Source organism: Aphis gossypii, chromosome 1 (genome assembly GCF_020184175.1).
Source record: "Aphis gossypii isolate Hap1 chromosome 1, ASM2018417v2, whole genome shotgun sequence".
Classification (NCBI taxonomy): domain Eukaryota; kingdom Metazoa; phylum Arthropoda; class Insecta; order Hemiptera; family Aphididae; genus Aphis; species Aphis gossypii.
The window spans coordinates 22574450-22595884 of record NC_065530.1 but is presented as its reverse complement, the minus strand read 5'-3'; the positions used below and the strand labels follow the sequence as shown (position 1 = coordinate 22595884).

Sequence of the window (21435 nt, the reverse complement as noted above, 5' to 3'; positions counted from 1 at the left end):
AACAAAACATATTCTGTTTTCAGGCACAAAACTACAAGTAGGTACTTAAAGTTTACCATTTAAAAAAATCTCAAAACTCTCAATAACAAATATAACCATGGTCTACGAGTACATAGGTCATAGACTATGACTATTTAATTGGGTAGAAGATGGCTTTTAAAACCGTTTTATTTTAAGATACATTTCTCATCCAATCGGCAATAATTATACCTATAATACCTATAGCTCATTATTTGTATGATACTTAACTTAACTTATTTAATTCTATGAAATAAGAAATGGTTAACCAAAGTACGTTCGATGGTCGATGTATAAAATTGCAATATAACATGTTTGTTGTAGTTAATAATATAGTTAATTTATTAGTCGTGTATCAAGGATTTGCTAAAAATATTGAAATACTATTACCTACCTTAGAATTATATTTATTTTTTTCAAGACAAAATAATATCACATAATTACATTATACAAATTACAATATTATAAAAACATTTACAGTACATTTATTTGCATATTTTTAAAATAAAACGATAAAGCCAAATTTAAACACCTATATTTGAACAGTGATTTAAATTATAACTTTTAGCACTGTTTAATACGTGTTAACGATTAGTCACAAAACACACGAATCGATATTTTTGAATTGCACTGTACAATATTAACATACTCAACACATAAAATATGTAATAGGTTATTAACATTAATACAAGTGGTAATTTATATAATAAGTTATATTAACGAGAACGCGCGTCACAGAACCCATTCAACTCAAAACAACGTTATAGCCAAAATAAACAATAACCTATATTTAATAATATGATATTGTGGACGTAAGAAGTATCTCATCTAACGATTAAAAAACAAAACAAACCCCGAGCGTGTATTTAATTTTTAGAATACCAACTCGAAGATTTTTAAGCATGCGTGTCAAACATCCGTAAAATATAATATAAACAATATAACGATATAAAAAAAAAAATAATAAATAATAATAAAATTAATAATAACGACTCGTCGACCGAATAGAAAAAAGTTTACAGTAACGAATAGTACATAATATAATATAATACAACAAAAAGAATAATACAACACGTCGTAATAAAGCGACCACACATCAAAATCGTAGTAAAGTTCTGGATTTTATTTTTATCTTTTTTTTTTTCTACAGTAAAAGCTTAGGCCCGCACACCGGCCGTTTATCGTCGTAATATAGTGCAATAATATACGACGGGATCGTAACGAGAACGGTTGTCGCGCGAGGTGCACGGTGTGTGCACGCTGCACGCACGACGCACATTGCAACAACGAACAAGCGTTAACATTACATATTATTATCAACCGGCTGCTAAATATAATATATAACATCGAGCACATATTATAATAATACGACGACGACGACGATAAAACGAACGGTGACGGTCATTGTAAACTCATAAAATCGTGTACTTATCTTATCCGCTCGTTCGAGAGTGTCGATATTATAATATAATATAATTGTTATTGACTGGCGAATGAGTGCGAAAGATAAAGATAAGAATTTTTTTTAAAAAAAATAAAATAAAAAATAATAGTGATCATTATTAGCATTATTATTATAACACACATGCGACGGTTAAAAAAATAGCGGTTAATTCGAGCGCTTACACATACTATTATACGTAACACACACAAAACGAAAAAATTCGATTAAGATCGTTCGATGACCCTCCGATCCCCCCTCCCCTCCCACCCGGCAGTAACCCACCGCCCACCCACCGGTACCCACAAAACGACCCGCGCAATCGGTGGACCGCGTGTCCGCCACTAAGCGCGATCGCCGGCCGTCCATCAACTGTAGTTTGAATACAGAAACGGACAGTACTTGATGGTGTGCGCGTTGTCGCCGGTGCCGTTGCAGTGCTTGCACCGGAGCGCCCTGAGCTTGGGACAAGTGGTGCGCGTGTCGTCCCGGACCAGGTGGTTGCCGTACACCTCGGGCGGTTCGTGGTTCTTGTAGCAGAACGTGCAGTAGTGTTCCACCAGCTTGTTGATGGTGTTGTTGTCGGTGTTCACGCAGTAGAACAGGCGCGACGGCCAGCGGACAGCCGTCGGGGACGGCGAGCGGCCGTCCGCGGCGGTGGCGTTGTACTGCACGAATTCGGCCGACGAAACCGACCGGCCGCAATCGGACGGCGACGACTGGACGGCCTGCACCGGTGACCAGCCCGCGCCCGACTGTTGTTGTTGTTGTTGTTGATAGTGGTACTGGTGATGATGGTACTGTTGTTGCTGTTGCGGTGACGAAGTAGCGTCGACACCCGACCAATGCGAAAAGCTCAGTTCGCTGGCCGACGAAGACGACAAAGTGCAGTCAGCCGTCCCAGCCGCCGCCGCCGCCGCTACCGTTCCGCCGCCGCCGCCGCCCCAATAGCCAAACGAGTTGTTGTTGTTGCTACTACTGCTGCTGTTGCTGTTGTTGTTGTTGTTGTTGTTGTTATTTGGCGATCTGCCGTGCATCGCGTGCACCGACGACGAAGACGACGACATGGAACGGTCGGACGCCGCCGGAGACGCTACGGCCGTGTTGAGAGACGGACGCCGCTGCGTGCCGGTCGACGTGTTCCACTGCGTCCAAGGGTACAGCACGTGTCTTTCTCTCTTCTCCAGCACCTGATTGAAAAACGAAAAAATCGCAAAATTATTATTATAATATAGTGGGGAGGCTTAATAGGATATTAATAGGATATTTCACTAGACCGGCGTTTCTCAACCTGGAGGTCGCGTAGGTCAAACATGATAAAACGCTAATTTACCAAATGGTAAACATTTTTATTAAATAAAAAAAATACACGTAGTATTTATGAATGGTTAATTTCCTTTGGTTAATTGGTTAATGATATGATATTTTTATTGTTCAAATTTGTACTCAATATAGATGGGGGGGGGTCGCGAAGTGATTTACATATTTTATACCTATTTTGGGGGTCGTGACACTAAAAAGGTTGAGAAACACTGCCCTAGACCATCGTTGCCTCACGAGTCATGACCGCCTATTGGGAGGCTGTGCCCGTCAGCTATAAAATATGACATATTATTACATATACGGTTTTGTGTTATACAATAATATTCAGGTGATGGTGAATGGTCAACCTCTTTTAGTACTTTATATACGTCGACCTCGAGAAATAAAAAAAGTTCACGCCACCACCGTGGCGACGATCGTCGTCGTCGTCGTCGTCGCGACACGCTCGCCACATACCAGTCGTGGTGATATTATAATATTATTATATTTTAATTTTATACCTGGAGCGCTTGAGTTTTCGACGGAAAGCATCAGGCCACGATAAATCACCGACCGTTATTATGAATATTATAATAATTTATAACGAAATTCCGTAATAGCACATTATGCAGTCACACATGTATATGTATATTGTTTTGACGGTGTTGTTATATAATAATAACTGCGCATGTACACCGCCCGTTACCATATCATTACACATTGCTTTAGCGGCGTATATAATAATTTTTTTTCTTTTTTTTTTTAGTTCTAAATCAATACAGGTAAATAGCCGACGACCCGCATGAAAAAAATACATTCAAATACATTTAACTCGTGTATATACCACGAAAAGTTTCTGACGGGTAATTCATCTCGAGTTGATTTTGTTGATAGACCATTAATACGTGTACATTTTTCAAATAAATCAAATCGTAGGTATACAATAATGTTACGTCAAATACTTGCTTACATTTTCAATTTTATTATTTCAGTAGCTTGTAGGTAGTGCCTGTTTTAAATATTCCATCGGTATTTTTATATTTCCGAATAAAATTAAAAAAAATAAAAAAAATACCGTCATATAATTAATCAAAAACACGCGTTATAAGGGTTGTCTGTGATTAATAATGATTTAAAAACATCGAATTTTTTCCGTTAATACTGATAAATTGTTCAATAGTTTTAAATTGTATACAAATACAAATCTATTCCAATTATGTAATGACCATTATTAATTAGGAAATAGGAATAGTAATATCTAAGTTATAATGTTTTCAATGAAAAAAAAATACTATCATAATAATTATGGCATAAGTTACAAAAAATACTTACGTTTGAAGGAATAGACTTAAGGTATTGTTGATAGCTGGATGGAAGAATCCACGAGACTTTAGAATTTACCCAATCAAATATTTCGTTTGGATTGATTTCCGAAGGTTTGAATAATTCATCGGCTTGTTTTCTTATGTTATCGGGAACCGTTAAAATAGCTGAACCAAATTTTTCAGTAACTGTTATTGGTTCATTATACATCCTTAAAAACTTTTCAGATACTTCATCTTGTTCATCAGTCAACAATATATTCCATGTTAATGATCTCTGATTATTTTGATTAATACGACTAGACTAAAAAAATACATTGATCACTTATCTTATTTAAAAAATAAATAAACTTCATCATTCTTATAAACATAATGTAAAATATAAAAATAAGGCGTTAAAAAAAATTGTATAACCTGTCATCCATAAGTAGTTATAATGGTAATTTATGATTTTAACAACAACAAAACTATTGAAAAATATAAAAATAAAATCAGCGAAAAAACCTAATGGAGTAATAAAGTACCTAGCTAACTAACTTTATTACGTGGACACATTTCTATAATACATTTTATAATGCTACAATAATTTAAAACAGTCAACCATTATATTCAAATATAAGTGTATTCATTATTTCTGACCTGCTGCAGTCATCAATTATTACGTCTGCGATTAAATTTTTATGAAAAATAATAAATTAATAACAAACCACGCATATATAACAGTAAAAGCCTACAACATACAATTTAAGTCGTTGTTTTTTATAAAATATTTAAACTAATAATGACATTTTAAACATTATTTAAGTACTCGTGTGTATATATAATCCTATATGTTCAATAAAATATGTATATTATATACCTATAATAAGTCTCGAATGGCTAAAATTCAAACTATTGTATTTACCGGAAGTACTGCCTATCATGAATCTCTTAAAACTCCGATTTCAATCCAAGTTCACCCAACTGAAATATTTAATCGTATCAACATTTAATCTTAACACACTGGAGACAGGTTAATATTTGGCAACGTGAGCGTGAACACTGAATACATTGAAACAATATAATAAATACAAATACGTGTATAGAACGTAGATAAGCAAAAATGTGGGTGTAAAATATTTGCAAATTCTTATTTTTATATTAAAATAAATAAAATAAAAACTATTTTTATACAATACAACAAAAAATAATTATTTAATATAAATGTTATTATTTTAATTGAATAAACTAATTAACCATTATTACGGTGTATGAGACATTTTATTGTCAAGAGTACTGAGAAATGAAAATTTATTTAAGTCAGTAGGTACATTAAATTATACAACCATCGAACCATACAATAAGTGTACTATATATAGAACCTATTATTATAGGTAATAAGTATAAAAGATAAATAAGTCATAGTTAATACTTATAACTTATAATTTAATTGTATAAACATTATTTCGGAAAATTCACAGAATTAATGCATAAATTAATATAATAATATTTCTTTTTACTAGAATTCCGGAATTAACTACTAAAACGCAACAAGTTAAATACAATGCAGTTGTAGATGCTTTTTATTGTTTATTATTATTATTATTATTATTGGTTTCAATGGTTTCAATTATTTTATCCATAATTATTTTAATAGTCTCAATAAGTTAAGCTCGTTAAAACCAATAAACTGAATTATGCGCCAGATATATGCAAAGAAAGATTTTTTAAATTTTTAAATAGCTTTTTTTTTATTATTATAAATTGTTCCTTATCAAGTTATACATAATAACTACAATCAATATACCTATATTGCTTAAAACATTAGGAAAATGCTGATTCGCTATCTTTAATCACCATTCGTCTATATATATGTAGACATAAAACGACATCATACACAAATACACCGCCAAATCAACACGCATACATTTCATATTCTGTTTGTGATTGGAGATCAAAGAACATAATGTTTGTACAAAGACTTCAAGATTAAAATGTATTGAACATAGTTTTACCGTGTTTATTTCTCGTTTTTTGTATGTATGTTATAAATTATTAATTAAATTAAATTATAATAAATTATTTAATTTTTAATAATTTTTCTATATTTTATATTACCTACTAATAAATTATAGCATTACCATATTTTAGACATTTTATTATAATAAACGGTCGTTATAGGTATATCATTATGATTATACACACGGATATAACACTATATAATTCAACCCATAAAGTATTTGAAAAAGGTTAGTTATATTAAAGAATTAGTAATCATTCACTAGAGATTTTACATCGGTACACACCCCTATCTGTTATATATTACTGTATAGGTAATTACATAACCAATATTTCGTTCGCTTCACTAATGGCAACCGCTTACCATTACCACCGTCCATCACAACAGCTATACAAAAGAAAATATAACAATACAATTTAAAACAAATAAAAAACAACAATCAAAAACGTAAAAATATTTCGATATACTCATAGTTCTAAAGATTTGATTTGCCATTAATAGCCGTATAAAAAGAGTCATTAATGTTATGGTTTATTAAAAATACAAAGTTGTACATAGGCGCCCATTGGAGAAGCAAGATAAGACACTTGCCCCCCCTGGACAAAAAATATTATGAACTTGTAGCTCAATAAATATTACCATAATATTATTATTATCTTTATTGTCTTACACTTGAGAATTTTTTATTTTCACCCCCCCCCCTAAAATGTTACCTATGGGCGCCCATGTGGTTGTACAATGTATTAGACTTGCACTGTCGGTGTTAGAAGTAAAAAAAAATAGTTAAAAGTGATAAATACCTAATAAGAATCATAATAAAAAATTTAATTATTTATCAAGCATGTCCATCCCTCCCCCCCTTTACCTTAATAAATATTTATTCAAATTCTGATTTTTAATGACTTTAAATCATATTTTGAAATAGGTACTTAAAATTGTATTCAATGTAAGGAATGTGTTATATTGATATAAACTTTTTTATTTCAAATAAGATCTGCATTTTTTATTAAAAATAATAAAATATATTTTATAATAATATTATAGGTATATATTTTTTAAATGTTGCATTGTATAATATAATATTATATTATACTCGATATTATACGAGTATAATAATAAAAATTATGATTTAGTTGTTACCAAAGTCTTCAGAACTTTTTTACTAGGTATCAAAAATAAATAACAGTATTGAAATCTGATACTATTATACTATTATAATTTATGATAGATAAACTGTAAACAACATAAAAGATATCAGATAAAACATTGTATTCTTATAACGTAATTAACACATATCACGTAAATAAGTTTCTAAACATTGAAAATTTGAACACATAATACAAAAATTATTACCAGTATAATATTCTTAATAGTATAATAATATATTAGGTACCTATAGCATCACACAACTAATGCATAGGTTTTAACTTTTAAAATGTTCAAACGATCATAAGAATCCGAAAAACAAGCCATTTATAATTACTTATGAGACATTTCTAAAATAAATTACAACCTATATTTTAATATCTATGATGTATTGATGTATAGTTTTTTTTAATATTTTTAATAGTTTACTTACCTGCAATAAGGTGGGAGCAACGATGATAGGATTTCCGTAATATTGTTGGGTCACAATTGCTAGCGAGTCGTTGTCGATCGACTGGAAACTAATAATATCACTTCTGTCGGACGACAAATTCATAGACAAATTAATATCGCTCATGACGTTCGGCGACGATGGCCGACGATAACGACGGTTAGCACTAAGCACAACGACGACAATACTACCGAAATATTATTTTATTGTTATTAGATGTTACGATAAACGACGTTGATTTGTACAAAAACTATTTATTTTTATACAAAAAAATAATATGATAATATTTTCCAAACAGTCACAAAACGACGAAATGACGATAATGTTGATAACATTAGAATAATATAATAAACAATTCTTAATAATTATAATACTAGTTGTATAAGTAGTTGTAATAATATTACGTAATACATAGTATCGCGCTAACATGAGAGTGGCAAAATGGTCTGTTGTATATTTTTACGTAGACAAAGGTTTTTTGGGGTAGGAGGGATCAAGGGACAATAAGTCAGATCCTGGTTGGGCGAGAACAAATCAACAAAATCAAAAATATTATTCGTTACGAATGCTGAAGACGAACCGTCTGCCGCCGAAGGTCTTCGGACGTGCTCGTCGAAGACGACTTTAAATAACGGCGATCGCCGATCACAAGTGGAATAATGATAATACGAGTAATATGAAAACAATACAATTAACAAATCCTAAAAATCTAAAAAAAAAATAATAATTCAGTGAATCATGTGGGTTTTTCAGAAGTTGCAGCCATCTCGCACATGACATAATAATAATGTGTATAACATTATTGTTTTACAATATTATGTTGTTTTTAAAACCGTATAATATACCTAGTCCATATGCAATATGCATGTCAGTTATGTGGGATTGAACAGCATTTTTATGTATGAAATGTAATCACTGCAACGTGTAGGTGTGGTTGTTATTTAAATATTAAATAGGTTTTGTGATTAATTATTATTGGAGTCTGGAGATATACCTACGTCTGAATTCCATTATGGTTTTGATTTAAAAAGTTTAGAATCTCATAACGTCGTATTGACGTATTGTTTATGAACAAATTATAATGTCAAGTATATTGTATATACTATTACTATATGTATAGTCCTTACACCTAGTGTATTTATTATTTATAGTAATTATTATTATATTAGTATTATCAGGGCTGAGGGCCGTATTATCGCTTAGGCTATTTAGGCTAAAGCCTAGGGTGGAAAATATTAAAGGGCGGAAAATTTTAACGGTCCAAATGAAATAGCAAATTTTACCTATGTAAATTAGGTGGTAAATTTATTTTAGCCTATGGGCGGCAAAAACCTTAATCCGGCCCTAAGTATTATTAGTATTTAGTACCTATTATAGATAATATGGTAAACCCCTTAAATTTATTTAGTGTTTGAATACACTTACCTACTACTTATAAATAATACCATGTTAATATAATAGTAGGGACTAAAATCGTGTGTTGTGGTATACTAGGTACTGATATCTAAATTCAATACAAGGTTTCTTATACATTTTTTTTATTGTAGTTAAAAAAATCCAAAATCGTTAGTCACAATCTTTTTTTATAAGCGTTTTAAGTTCAAATTTTTACGAAATATGTTAAAATCACGAAAATTTACAAGTAAATTTGTAGTTGAAAATTCATACATTTTTTTGTATTTATAAAGTATCTAAGATTGAAAACTTCAACACTAAGTTTTCCATAAATTTTCCTTCAAATAGCTTCAAATAGAGAAAACTCTAAGTGTCATTATAGGAAAAATATTATCAAACGTTTGAATTTTAAATTTTAAATTTCTTTTGAATTGCGAAACAATAACGAATTAACCTCAAACAGTTTTAAGTATTTGTTATTATTTAAAAAGTGTAAACCGTAGTCCGTAGATACCTATACTTGAAAATTTCACCAGTTATTAAGATTATCATTTTTTATAACATGATTTAATTTTTAAAATATTTCGCTCATTTTAATGCTATTTATAGGCATTTGAAATATTCGTTTTTATTTAGATTTTTTTTTTTAATAAATATCGATACATTTTTTGGGCTAAGTAAAAATACTTTAAAATGTAATACTAAGTTCATCATGAGTTAGTTTTATACCTAGTGATTTAAAAATTATAAGAATACATAGGTAGGCATACATTTTTTTATTAACGTTTGAAGTTCAAATATTGACATATTGACAAGAGTCATCAAAATTATGAATATTTGCAAATTATTTTGTAGTTAAAAATTTATAAAAAATATTTGTATGATTAGCTAAAAGTTGAAAATTTAATACAAGATTTTCCATAAGTTTGGCTTACAATAATTTTTTAAGAAGTTAAGCATTGGCCAATTAAAAAATTTTATCGTAAGTTTAAATGTTTACGAAATCTAAAATTCACTCATACAATAACGATTTACAATCAAATAATTTTAGATTTTTGTAATACCTAGTTAAAAATGACTAGTCATAGAAATATAATACCATATACCAGTTGTTTAAATTAACATTTTCTGTACAGTCTTGACCACCCTTTTTTTATTATTATTTATGCGTATTTAATTATATTTGAAAAATAATATTTATTTTATAATTTTATACTTAATATTGGAGTATTTAAGACGCTATAGTTTTGGCAAAAAAGTTTTTTCAGTCATAAGCCGAAATATTACATTTTGTCAAGTAGCGTGGGCAGTTCACATTTTGCTAAAATGCTAAATGTGATTAAATAACCAACTACTAATATATTATTTATTCAGAAACTTTGACTAAGTCGTGTTTATGTATACATGGTTTAAATACATTTATTGATTTATGTATTAGGGCATTAGGCAAAGTACAAAACCCCCCGCGGTAATGTAAAGTTTAATATAAATTGTGTAGTACGAAAAATATATATTTTTAATTTTTAATAACTGGTAAATTGCCTTATCCAGGACCTGATTATACAATATGCTGAGTAGGCTACATCTTAGGGTGCCAATCGGTTAATGTTAATTTGGGGCGTCACAAAATAATTTTTTTATGAACGTAGAAGCCATGATTGAATACCTATGTATGTATTTTTAAGTAATATAGTTAGGTGGTATCTAACTATATTATTAGCTAAGTTAGGTATACCTTACTATTCCAGTATTTAAAATAATAATTGATAGAACTAATATCTATTAGGGCATTATACATTCAAACAAATCATATAATTTTATACTTAATAATTAATTATACCTAATTTAAATTTACTATCTTCGTCAGCATTTAGCAAGCTCCTTAAGAGTTTAATTTTTAATTAACTAATACTATTGATTATAGAATAATGTATCGCATAGGAAGAAATTGAGGCCTCCGGGCTTGAAAGTTGAAGGGACTATGAAGTTTAAAGTACAGGTACTCTAGTCAGGGCCCCCACATACAATTTCGAGCCCCTGTAATAAATGTTTGTCCGGGCTCTTTATAAAACTTCCAAAAATACAATTTACCATCTATATAACAATTTTTAGAATAATATTTGTTTTTTATTATACTAATTCAAATCCAATATTCATTGTTAAGACAGGATATAAAATAGTAAATATAGCTAATAAATTATAAAAAATCAAGATTCATAAGCATTTTAACATTAATAATATCTTTTTATTTTTTTATTATAATACCTAGGTATTATCTAAATTAAAAAAGAAAAAAAACAAGTATATTCTAATTTATATTTAATATATTTTTTTTAAGTTAAAATTTTATTTTGTAGGCTTTGAGCTCAGCGTAATCAATGGTTAAATATTAAATTAACTACCATTAATCAATGACTATGTAAATAAAATGTTATTTTACAATATTATTTAATATAAACTAAGTATTTCTGCTAAAATTTCAAAAATTACAAAAAAATTTCAACAGATCTACGGACCCTTAAAATAACTGGGTTTCTGCACTCAAGGTCCATCATACCCCCCTTGTGGGGGCCCTGACTCTAGTACCTACACTTAGTAAAGTAGTGCATATAGGTGTAATGAGCATTTATTGCTCAGCCTCCCCTCCGCCAGTAATTTCATCAAATTTCCGCTTATGAGTATAAGTATGTAGCCTTGTAGGTAACATAAGTAATAGACAATAGCCTAATACTAATATAGTAATATACTATTCAATAATATTAAACGTACCTCCTAACCTATTTTTTATTACAATAATTATCTTTATACCTAAAAAATAATAATTTTAATTTGTTCTCATTGAATTTTAATTACTCTTTTAGAACTACTGAATTTAGTAAGTAGTATAGGTACCTACCTAATTAAGTCGCTTGACAATGAACTTTTAGATTATTAAAGATAATGTCACTTATTGACAATAGAATTCAATCAACGATATTTTCCGCAATTAGTTATTCGTATTATAGAAATGCGAAAATAAATTTAAATAATTTATAAGTAATAACCATTCACATTCACACAGTCACTGAGACACCATGAATACCAACACAAGTTTATTATTATCATTATTATCTATTAAATCATCATCATAGTGGTGTTTGTTGTTTAATTTTTATCTTTGTACGTATGAAAAGTTTTGAGAATGAACTTTTAAACCATTAAATTTTGTACCAAATGAATGATGATATTTTCTTCAGAAGTAATGATAAAAAAAGACTTAAACACTGACAAATAGTACTTTGGTGACGGAAGTCGATAGACATGGGGACTAGAGAACGAGCAAACGATTACTTATGTTAATTTAACCGGAAATATTACGACTCTAAGTTCCAACGGGGGATCCGTTAAATCTTTAGTTATGTGAAATTGTGACTGAAGCTGTGCGCCGGTAGAATACAATGTAAGGGTATAAGGCAAATTAGCTACCAAACGGGCAACGTAGCAGTTAGATTCTGTGACTAAGCTTCATAGTTCACAGTTTCACACCATTGACCTTGACTGTATCATCACTTAACTGTAACTTGTAAGTAACAATTATACATAAATCATTGAGTACCTAATAATTACTTTATGGCTTTAATTTTAAATGAAGTCCCGGCAACAATACACAACTGTAGTCTGTACCATTGTTCTTAACTCGTTAAAATGCTTAAGGCTCACATTTTTTTTTATAATTTCTTAAGGACTAAAGGGTGTTACAATGTAAACTTATTCCTATTTTTATAACATCACTACATCAGTTAACTTTATAATCTCACCAGGTAGTTAGGTAACTCAGGTTGATAGATATTATAATATTATTATTGTTGTATAATTAATGTACCTCAGTGGCGTAGCTATGTTTTTCTGAAGGGGGATGTTAATTATAAACATTAAATATTATATACAACACGTACAAACTAAAACTTTTATTTTAATTAATTAATATGTATACATATTATTTTATACTTCATATTGTATTTACGATTTACCTATGTTCCTATTTTTAATAGGAAATAAATATTTAATGTATATTATGTAATAATAATGTAATATATAATACGGCTCAGGGGGGGGGTATCATATCCACTAAACACCCCCCTTGTATACGCCACTGTACCGTAACCTACTCAATATAGGGTATTACATAATTTTAAATTATTAAATTCTTGCAAACTGAATAATAAAATTCAAAATTGAAAACTGTTCATCTACTGTTGTCTATTAGGCTTCAGCCCTATCAAATATTTAGTCAAAAATAGTTATGGTAGGAGTGGTATTATATGAACTGCTGTCTGCTGCTGTCACTAAGTGGAGTTCCCAAAAAGAGTTACTTTCTCAAGACAAATGATAAAGTTAAAATATTTTTGATACATTCATTTTTATTCAACAATTTATGGTTTTATGAAAAGTAGAATTTTACTGGGACCTTATTGACTTTACACAAAATCAATCACATTATTAAAATAGAATTAAAACATATAAAACCATAATTTATAATTTATCATAGAAGAAATAAAGAATTGGTTAATTCAGTATTTGATATAGAATTTTATTCATTTTTTGATCTATGTAACTTTCTAACCATAAACACAATGAGATAATATTTTGTCTGATTATCTTCCAATATTTGTTTTGGTAATGTATTTTATAAAATATAATAACATAAGGATTTTGAATTCCAAAACCCTAATACACTAAATGTCTAATGCAGTATTTATACGTATATGTATAAAAAAAGCTGTGATCTTATATCATAAATCTTTTTAAATAGATTATGTTTGAAATTAAATATATATATATATATATTATATTATACATTATATTGTTTATCATTTGTTAATAAATACTTTTTTGATACAAAAATATTTAACTATAAACACTTATATTTATTAAACAATATTAACAGTAAAAGGGTGAAAAAATACACTTGTAATAGTCCATATATATATATACATATCAGATAATGTTAAGTACTCAGTATTTTTTTATTTGAAAAATTCAACTATTTGTACATTCTTAGTACAATAAAAAAGGAAAAGATATAATATTTGAATTTACAGGTGTGCGCCTTGAACGAAGAGACTGCCCAATTGACAACACAGGGATAATCTATATTAGGTAGTTAATGTAGGATATTATTATCACAGTTTCTCTAGAAGCTCTTCTTTGCTGGCTATGACAAATTAATATAAATCATATAAATATATTATAAGTATAACATAACTTTATCCAATGAACTATTATGTAAAGTACTTAAATAATATATTTGTATTACAAAATAATATAGTTAATTAGTTATATTTAAAAATATATAAAAACAGAATATTTAACAAGTATGACTTAACAAATAATCAAAATAATCAAAAATACCCATACTATTACATATTAACTAATTCATATTTCTATCGGCAGCCGACGACAGGTTATTGGCCACATGAAAATAATAGAAATAGCCCATGACCTTCATTTTTTTTTTTTAAAAAAAAAAGCTTTTTAGAAGCTGAAAAAGTCTCTCAGTTCATCTGTCTTTCCTTTTTGTCTATAATGTTTGTCAGTGCATTTTATAAACAAAGATATTAATTTAAACAACATATAAATTCACTTAAAGTTACATTTATTTTCACACAGTTACTCTTTATCAATATAAATGTCTTCATATTTCATACTTCTATCAGGACTGCTATAAACATTAAACATCCATAAATACACCTTAACACTTGCAAGTATAAAATATATTATCTCTTAAGAAAAAAACCATTAAAATTTCAAACATTTTATTGCCTAATGATTTATACTATTTTGAGTAACTTATTACATAATTATTCATACTTGTTAAAAACATTTCCTGATCAAAATTAAAGTATTAAGAATTCACACACATATTATATTACTTAATTTACTTATATAATAAATTTAAGGTACCAAAATCGTACAATGCAATATTATTGTCTTATAGAAAGATAGTTATATTGTTTATTAAATTCACTCATATATGTTTAAACAATTAATATTAAACTAGGACAAAGCATAAATATAAGAAATATAATATGATTATAAACATAAAATATTCACTCATATTTAATGTTCATTCACATGTCATAACAAACAATACTATAAATAGAAGTAGGAGATAATAACTAGAAATATACTTGTGCATACACTTCAAATTCAACCACTTCTATTTAATTGTATATTTGTATTTCTTAGTTGAATTTCTATTACAATGGGGTTACAAGGTTATTAGGTTATCTATGTTGAGTTTGAAAGGCGTGAGTTTTTTCAAATAGATCATAATCTTCTAAGAGACTCTAGCACATCCCTATATCAATCATATCGTTGATCCTTGTTAGCTAAAAATACAAAAAAAAATATATATATATATATAAATTGAAACTATAAACTACTTTTTAAAAACTATACATAATTTATATAAAATAAAAGCCAGTTAATTAAATAAAACCTTTTATCATCCAAAAATCAAAATAATTATTTTTTATTTTTCATATTATATATATATATATTAATTACTAAATGCAAATTAAGTTGATATAAACTCATCAATATAAAATTAGTAAAAATTAAAATATATTATATATTATTATTAGGTATCAACAATTTTAGAAAAAAATAAGGTACAAAATAGTATTATGACAATTAGTACAACTTTATATAAGTATAACTTTATACTCTATATAAGTTAAGCGTGGTCAGTGACTGAATACTGTACAGGCATATGATTCACTTTATGTACATGGTAGACTTATGGGTTGACTTAATAAGGATAAAAAAAAGGTGATTTTTGCCCAACAAAAATTATATGCTGCTAACTACATTAATTCTTAACTTGAACAAAACAAAAGAATAGGCATACTCATAACTATATTACAATTTTTCTTTTTTTAATAGACCTATGTTATATTCTGAAAGTAATAGCATACAATAATGTATTAAACAAAAACATAATAAAAATATGTATGTATTATATTATATATGTAAAATGTGAATCTTTATCATGCATGCTCTCTGAAATTACTCATCTGATTATCTTGATTTTTTTTAAAAATAATAGAGTAAATCATAAACCACGTTTTAAGCCTATTTATGATTCTATAAGTTAATTAAAAATAGAATAATTAATTATTTTAATAACTGGAAAATATGCACATAAATTTTTTTTTTTCATCCGTATTACCAATTATTAGTTATTATTAGAAATTAGTATTGTAATGAATAATATAACAGCACAAAACTTTTTTGTAGTTTTTGGCTTACACTATTGAAACTTTATGAGTTGTTTGTTTTTGGTCCAGAATGAAGAAGACATAAAATTTAGGGTCTCCGAAAAAAAAGTTTTAAAAAGTGCTGCTATTAAATATTTAAAAAAAAAAGCAACACTGAGTGTCCTAGCTATGTAAAGCTGATAATATGTCAGAAATTTTATTTATCCATCAAATTAAAAAGCCAAAAATATTATTTATCCACATAATATGTTACATTAAATGTTAGTATTAGGCAACCAAATTGAACACAAATACATTTTGAACAAAATATAACAAACTATACAGGGATAGCTTATATGTATACATATTGGTAGGTATGTTTGATAACTATATTAAAACTTGGATTTACTTGTTATTATCATGCACTAAAATATTTAGTCAGATCCATAATGGAATGAATTATACAAAATAAGAGTTTCATCGCAGTTTAAATTGTATAATACATATAAGAATAAGAATTATTTTATATAATTTATTTTTAACAGTTTGTACTTACTTCTTCATCGTACATTAGTGTTAAATCACTCAAAATTCTTCTTTTTAAATCTAAAAACAAATTAAATAAATACAATTATAATTAGGTATAATTAAATATTAAAGATGAAATAAGAATAACAGAAACAAATTAGTGCACATTTAACATTACCAATAATTTATTATAGTAAATACAATACTGCAGAACTTATTTGATTTGTGTTGTGGAGATTTGAATAATTGTTGTTGTAGCTGTTTCAAGTAGTAACTAGTTAATTTCTTTTTCTAGTGAATTTTTTTCTCGGAAAATTGTTATTTTTCAATATTGTATCTAGAAACAATTAGACAGTTGTATACAAAAAATCAATATAACAGCTGGCAGGCAAGAGCTTACCATAATAGCACAAAATAGAATAGAATAGTAGTAATTATAACTTGAGAAACCCACTAAAAAGAACATAGTGCTATTATTTATGGAGTAATTTAATAAATACAGTGACTTTTATCATATTATAATAGTATTAAACTAATAAATATTTCAAATTTCAATTTTCAGCGTATGACGCTAATCGCTGATAACTATTTACTACCTATTTTTGCATCCTATGCTGTGATTCGTCCAAATATTGATAAACAAATATCAATGATAATAATAAAATTAAGCTTTAATATGATAAATTTAAAAAGTCAATATGGGCAGTATCAGCGTGTTGAATTTTATCTTATAATTGAATAGATTGAAATAAAGCAAAAATACCGATGGATTATAAAATATTTCACTTTTCACTATCTACGTGTAAAATTGTTCAGGGTTCAAGTACTTCAGTTAACGTCTTTCGAAGATGTATTCTATACATATTACTCATAAAGAAATGGTTCGTTAGGTCTATAAATAATATAGTTTTATAGTTATTTCCTTAAGAGATTGGTGGAGATGAAATAGAACTATGTCAAAGATAGTGTTTTAATATTTATCATGAATACATTTTAGTGATTATAAATCCTTTAACTTAACACGTCACGCTAAATCAAATCTGAAAATGTATCTGTATTCAAACACTTCAATCATAGAAGTTTCGTAATCGTAGGACGTAGATAAATATGATTGGATTTGATATGTTCAAAGTCAATGTTGAAAAAAATAATTAAATAGAAATATATCAATTAACATATTATTGTTCGTTTATACTAATTGTAATTCAAAACAAAAATTTCGCACACGTGTATTGTACCTATAATTAATATATTAATATTGTTATATCGTTTAAATTTCTTTAAAGAAAAAATATTCATACTGATTACTAACAACGTGACAACTACCTCATGAAAATAAGATATTAAGTACTCTTTTGAGATTGCATTATTATTTATTGCAGATGATGAATTTAAAAAATTAGAATTGCAGAGGCAGACTGCAGTACAATGGTTATCAATCGACAATCTGACAAGGAAAAAACTTACAGTTTATGCTCAGTGATGTCATACATTTGCTTTGATAAAGCGAGATTTTAAATACCTACCTAATTAAGAAAAACTTGTGTACACAAAAAAAATAGTATTTATTAGTGGAGTGTTTACAGGGTAGGCCTACTAGGCCCAGGCCTGCCCAATTTTTATTTGACTGCAGTTTAACTTTTTTTTTTATCACAAGTAAAAATTATATTATTAATAATTTATTATTATCATGATACCACTGATACTACAGGAACTGAAAACAATATAAAAAAGTGCTACACACACGTCACACATCTATCTACAAAAAGATAGAAGAATATCGTTTACTTTATAAGACTATCAATTAATATTACTATAGATTCTGAACGAAGTGACGAATGTATTGATTTTACAGTGATGTGTGTTTTTTTTTGTGTCAATACAGCATAACTTGTCGAAATAATGCTTCAATTACAAATTTTGGGTGATGGTTTCCAATGGTAAAGTGCAGAATATCCTTGTGCAATTATAGAGGTCAAAACTAAAAATTTTCCAGTAGTTTTCAAAAAAATGTGACGGAAAACCAGTTAAATCGATAAAATCAATTTTTTATATAGTTGTAACTCAAAAACTAATTACTTTAAATACTTGAAATTTTCACCAAATGTTTATGTTAGTGTTATCTATATACAGTTCAATTTTCAAAATATTTTGATTGAAATATTCGATTTATCGAAGTATTTTTTTTTTTAAATATATATATATATATTAAAAAATTTGGCGTCACCAAAAGAACTTGAAAATTTAATACAAGGTTTCTTATAAGTTATTCTTATTGTAGTTAAAACAAATCAAAAATCGTTAGTCACATTTTTTTTATAAGCGTTTAAAGTTCAAATTTTTGCGAAATCGCGTAACAATAACGATTTGTCCTAAAACGACTCAATATTAGTTATTATTTAAAAAGTATAAGTCCTAATAGTTACTACACTACAGTACAAAATGGGCCTACCCAATTATTTTATGCTGGACTATTTAAATATTCAATTTAACAGTCAATAAAATGTCAAGTGTATAATAATTCTTATAATATATTAGAAGTGATAGGTGGTAATGATAAGACAATAGTGATAACTAGTAGGTAGATATATAAAGTTTTAGCAAGCATGGGCGTTCTCACGGGAGGGATATGGGGGATAGATCCCCCCAAGGTCATTTATTTTCTTACATATTAATAATACACGTTTTATCTACTTTTGCTAACCCTTAACGGCTTATTATGTAACCATTTTTTTCACCCCCTCCATTGAAACATTCTGAGAACGCCTCTGGTAGCAAGGTTTATAGATTATAATAATCTAAAAATCTATAAACCTTGAAATTGTAGAAAGTTCAAGACGTTCAAGTAGATACTAGATAATTACTGATTTAAAGAAAATACTTGTACAAGGGTAATTTTCCATCCGTAGTAAAAGTATGTGTAAATATACCAGTATACTAATATAAGTAAAACAAAAATATAATCCGAGTTTGAGGAAAAATCATATAGGCATGCGCACGGGTATATGGTTGATTGAGCTTTAAGCTTTAACCCTACCTGAGCCTTTTTTTATACGTGAATGGGTACTTCAGTACTTGGTACTTAAGAAAGTATAACAAATAAATCTAAATCATAGATATTTACATAATTAAAAATATACTGGTTGCCCATCGAGATGTTAAAATTTAAAATCAATATTGATGAATTGTATAATAATTTATTGTGTGAAATAATGAAAAATGATTTAATGATTGTATACATTTTTCAGTCACCGACAAAAAGGTCACTTCGAAATTTGTATTGGAAATTTCTACAATTTTTTTCTTGAGTCACCATGACAGAGGGGGGGGGGTCAGATTAAATTAAGCCACACCTGACTCAGAAGTCTGCGCACGCCTATGGGAAAAATTAAAAACTTGCCATGAAAAGTTTTTTCGCGGATCAAACTATAGGTAAATGAGTTGGTAGCTATTGGGATAGCATTGATTTTTATGACGAAAGTAACATACAAGATTTTAAACTAAAATTTAATTGTTAAACAGTGAAAAAAAATCATCGATGGAGTTATATTTAAAACGAAAAATTGGCTCTCTTTTCATCATATGTACATTGTTTACCAATGTATGTTAACACCGACGTTTAAACGTTTGCTCGAAGCATTACGTTTTAGAAAAAAATAGAATAATAGACTTGATCTGTTTCTAACGAAATAAGAGTGTGTTGTAATAACGGAGCAAAAACGTAACTTAACCCGTGTTAAAGGTTTAGTCCGCACAGTCGATACGTACATATTATATTATATACAAATTAATAATTAATAGTTAATAATATTACCAATAGTCAATAAATAGCGTCGCGTCACCCGCACCCCTCGACTCAAACGAACGGACATACGACATCGAGGCCGTGTGGGATGGAAATTTTATAAAAAAAAAAAAATTAAAAAAAGAAAAATGTGCCAAACGTCCCGCGTCGGTGGTTTTACTGCAGTGTCACCGGCGCCAGCATTATTACGGCGCGCCACTCACAATTCGGCGGCGTCTGAGCGGGCGGCACTGGGTCAAAATTAATTTTCGCGACCGGCGCTCTTGCGCGTACGCCGCTGTCCGCTCGTGTACAACAGCCGTACGACTTGTACCGTTGTAAGTTTGTAACACACACACAAACACGTCCTACGGCGGTGTCGTACGACCGTAGACGGACGTTGTTTTGCACTAAAGTTCGCTCTCCCGCTCGTCGACGACATAATATTATTTGACATTATCGCCCGTAGTCTTAACACTAGTCACCCCACATTTTTGTAGTTCATACTTCTCGGTCCCTGTAATTCGCCCCGCGCTAGCACGTTACACGTGTAATCATAACAATACACGTTGTTCAACTCCGTGCTTCTCGCGGACGGCTACAGCTCGATCAAAAACCGTCCGACGACGGCATCCTCACGTCGACGGTTTTCTAATTTCGTCTCCTCGGCCGTTCCCCACCCCGTCCTACGCGAGTCCACAAACCGACGTCGTCCGGAGTCGGAGAGCGCGCGCGCGCGTCAACGTCGTCGAATTTTGTGCGAGTTTTGCGGCGCGCGCACACGTCGGCGGTTTGTGTGTGTGTGTGT

The 21435-nt window shown here is 29.1% G+C and overlaps 1 protein-coding gene and 1 long non-coding RNA gene across 3 annotated transcripts; both read right to left on the bottom strand.

Annotated features, from left to right (window-relative positions):
- Positions 1–357: 357 nt before the first annotated feature.
- On the bottom strand, positions 358–8290 carry LOC114129121 (myb-like protein AA). The gene is made up of 3 exons (XM_050197770.1): positions 7662–8290; positions 4094–4387; positions 358–2649 (listed from the first exon to the last, which is right to left on the bottom strand). The coding sequence occupies exons 1-3, from the start codon at positions 7803–7805 to the stop codon at positions 1828–1830; spliced, it is 1260 nt and encodes a 419-aa protein (XP_050053727.1). The 5' UTR covers positions 7806–8290; the 3' UTR covers positions 358–1827.
- A 5749-nt stretch (positions 8291–14039) lies between these two features.
- Positions 14040–21405, bottom strand: LOC114129131 (uncharacterized). 2 transcript variants are annotated; one of them, XR_007603044.1, is made up of 4 exons: positions 20658–21405; positions 17022–17180; positions 16872–16921; positions 14040–15445 (listed from the first exon to the last, which is right to left on the bottom strand). It is a non-coding gene; the product is annotated as an uncharacterized LOC114129131 (long non-coding RNA). The 2 variants fall into 2 exon arrangements; XR_003592810.2 differs by lacking the exon at positions 20658–21405 and adding an exon at positions 17244–17468.
- Positions 21406–21435: the final 30 nt, after the last annotated feature.

What these genes read in the sequence shown, in the direction of transcription:
- LOC114129121 (XM_050197770.1), bottom strand. Translation starts at nt 7,805, where the DNA reads ATGAGCGATATTAATTTGTCTATGAATTTGTCGTCCGACAGAAGTGAT. An exon ending in TTGCTCCCACCTTATTGCAG is followed by an intron (nt 4,388 to 7,661) that starts GTAAGTAAACTA and finishes GTATTTTTTTAG; the next exon opens with TCTAGTCGTATTAATCAAAA. An exon ending in TTAAGTCTATTCCTTCAAAC is followed by an intron (nt 2,650 to 4,093) that starts GTAAGTATTTTT and finishes TTTTTCAATCAG; the next exon opens with GTGCTGGAGAAGAGAGAAAG.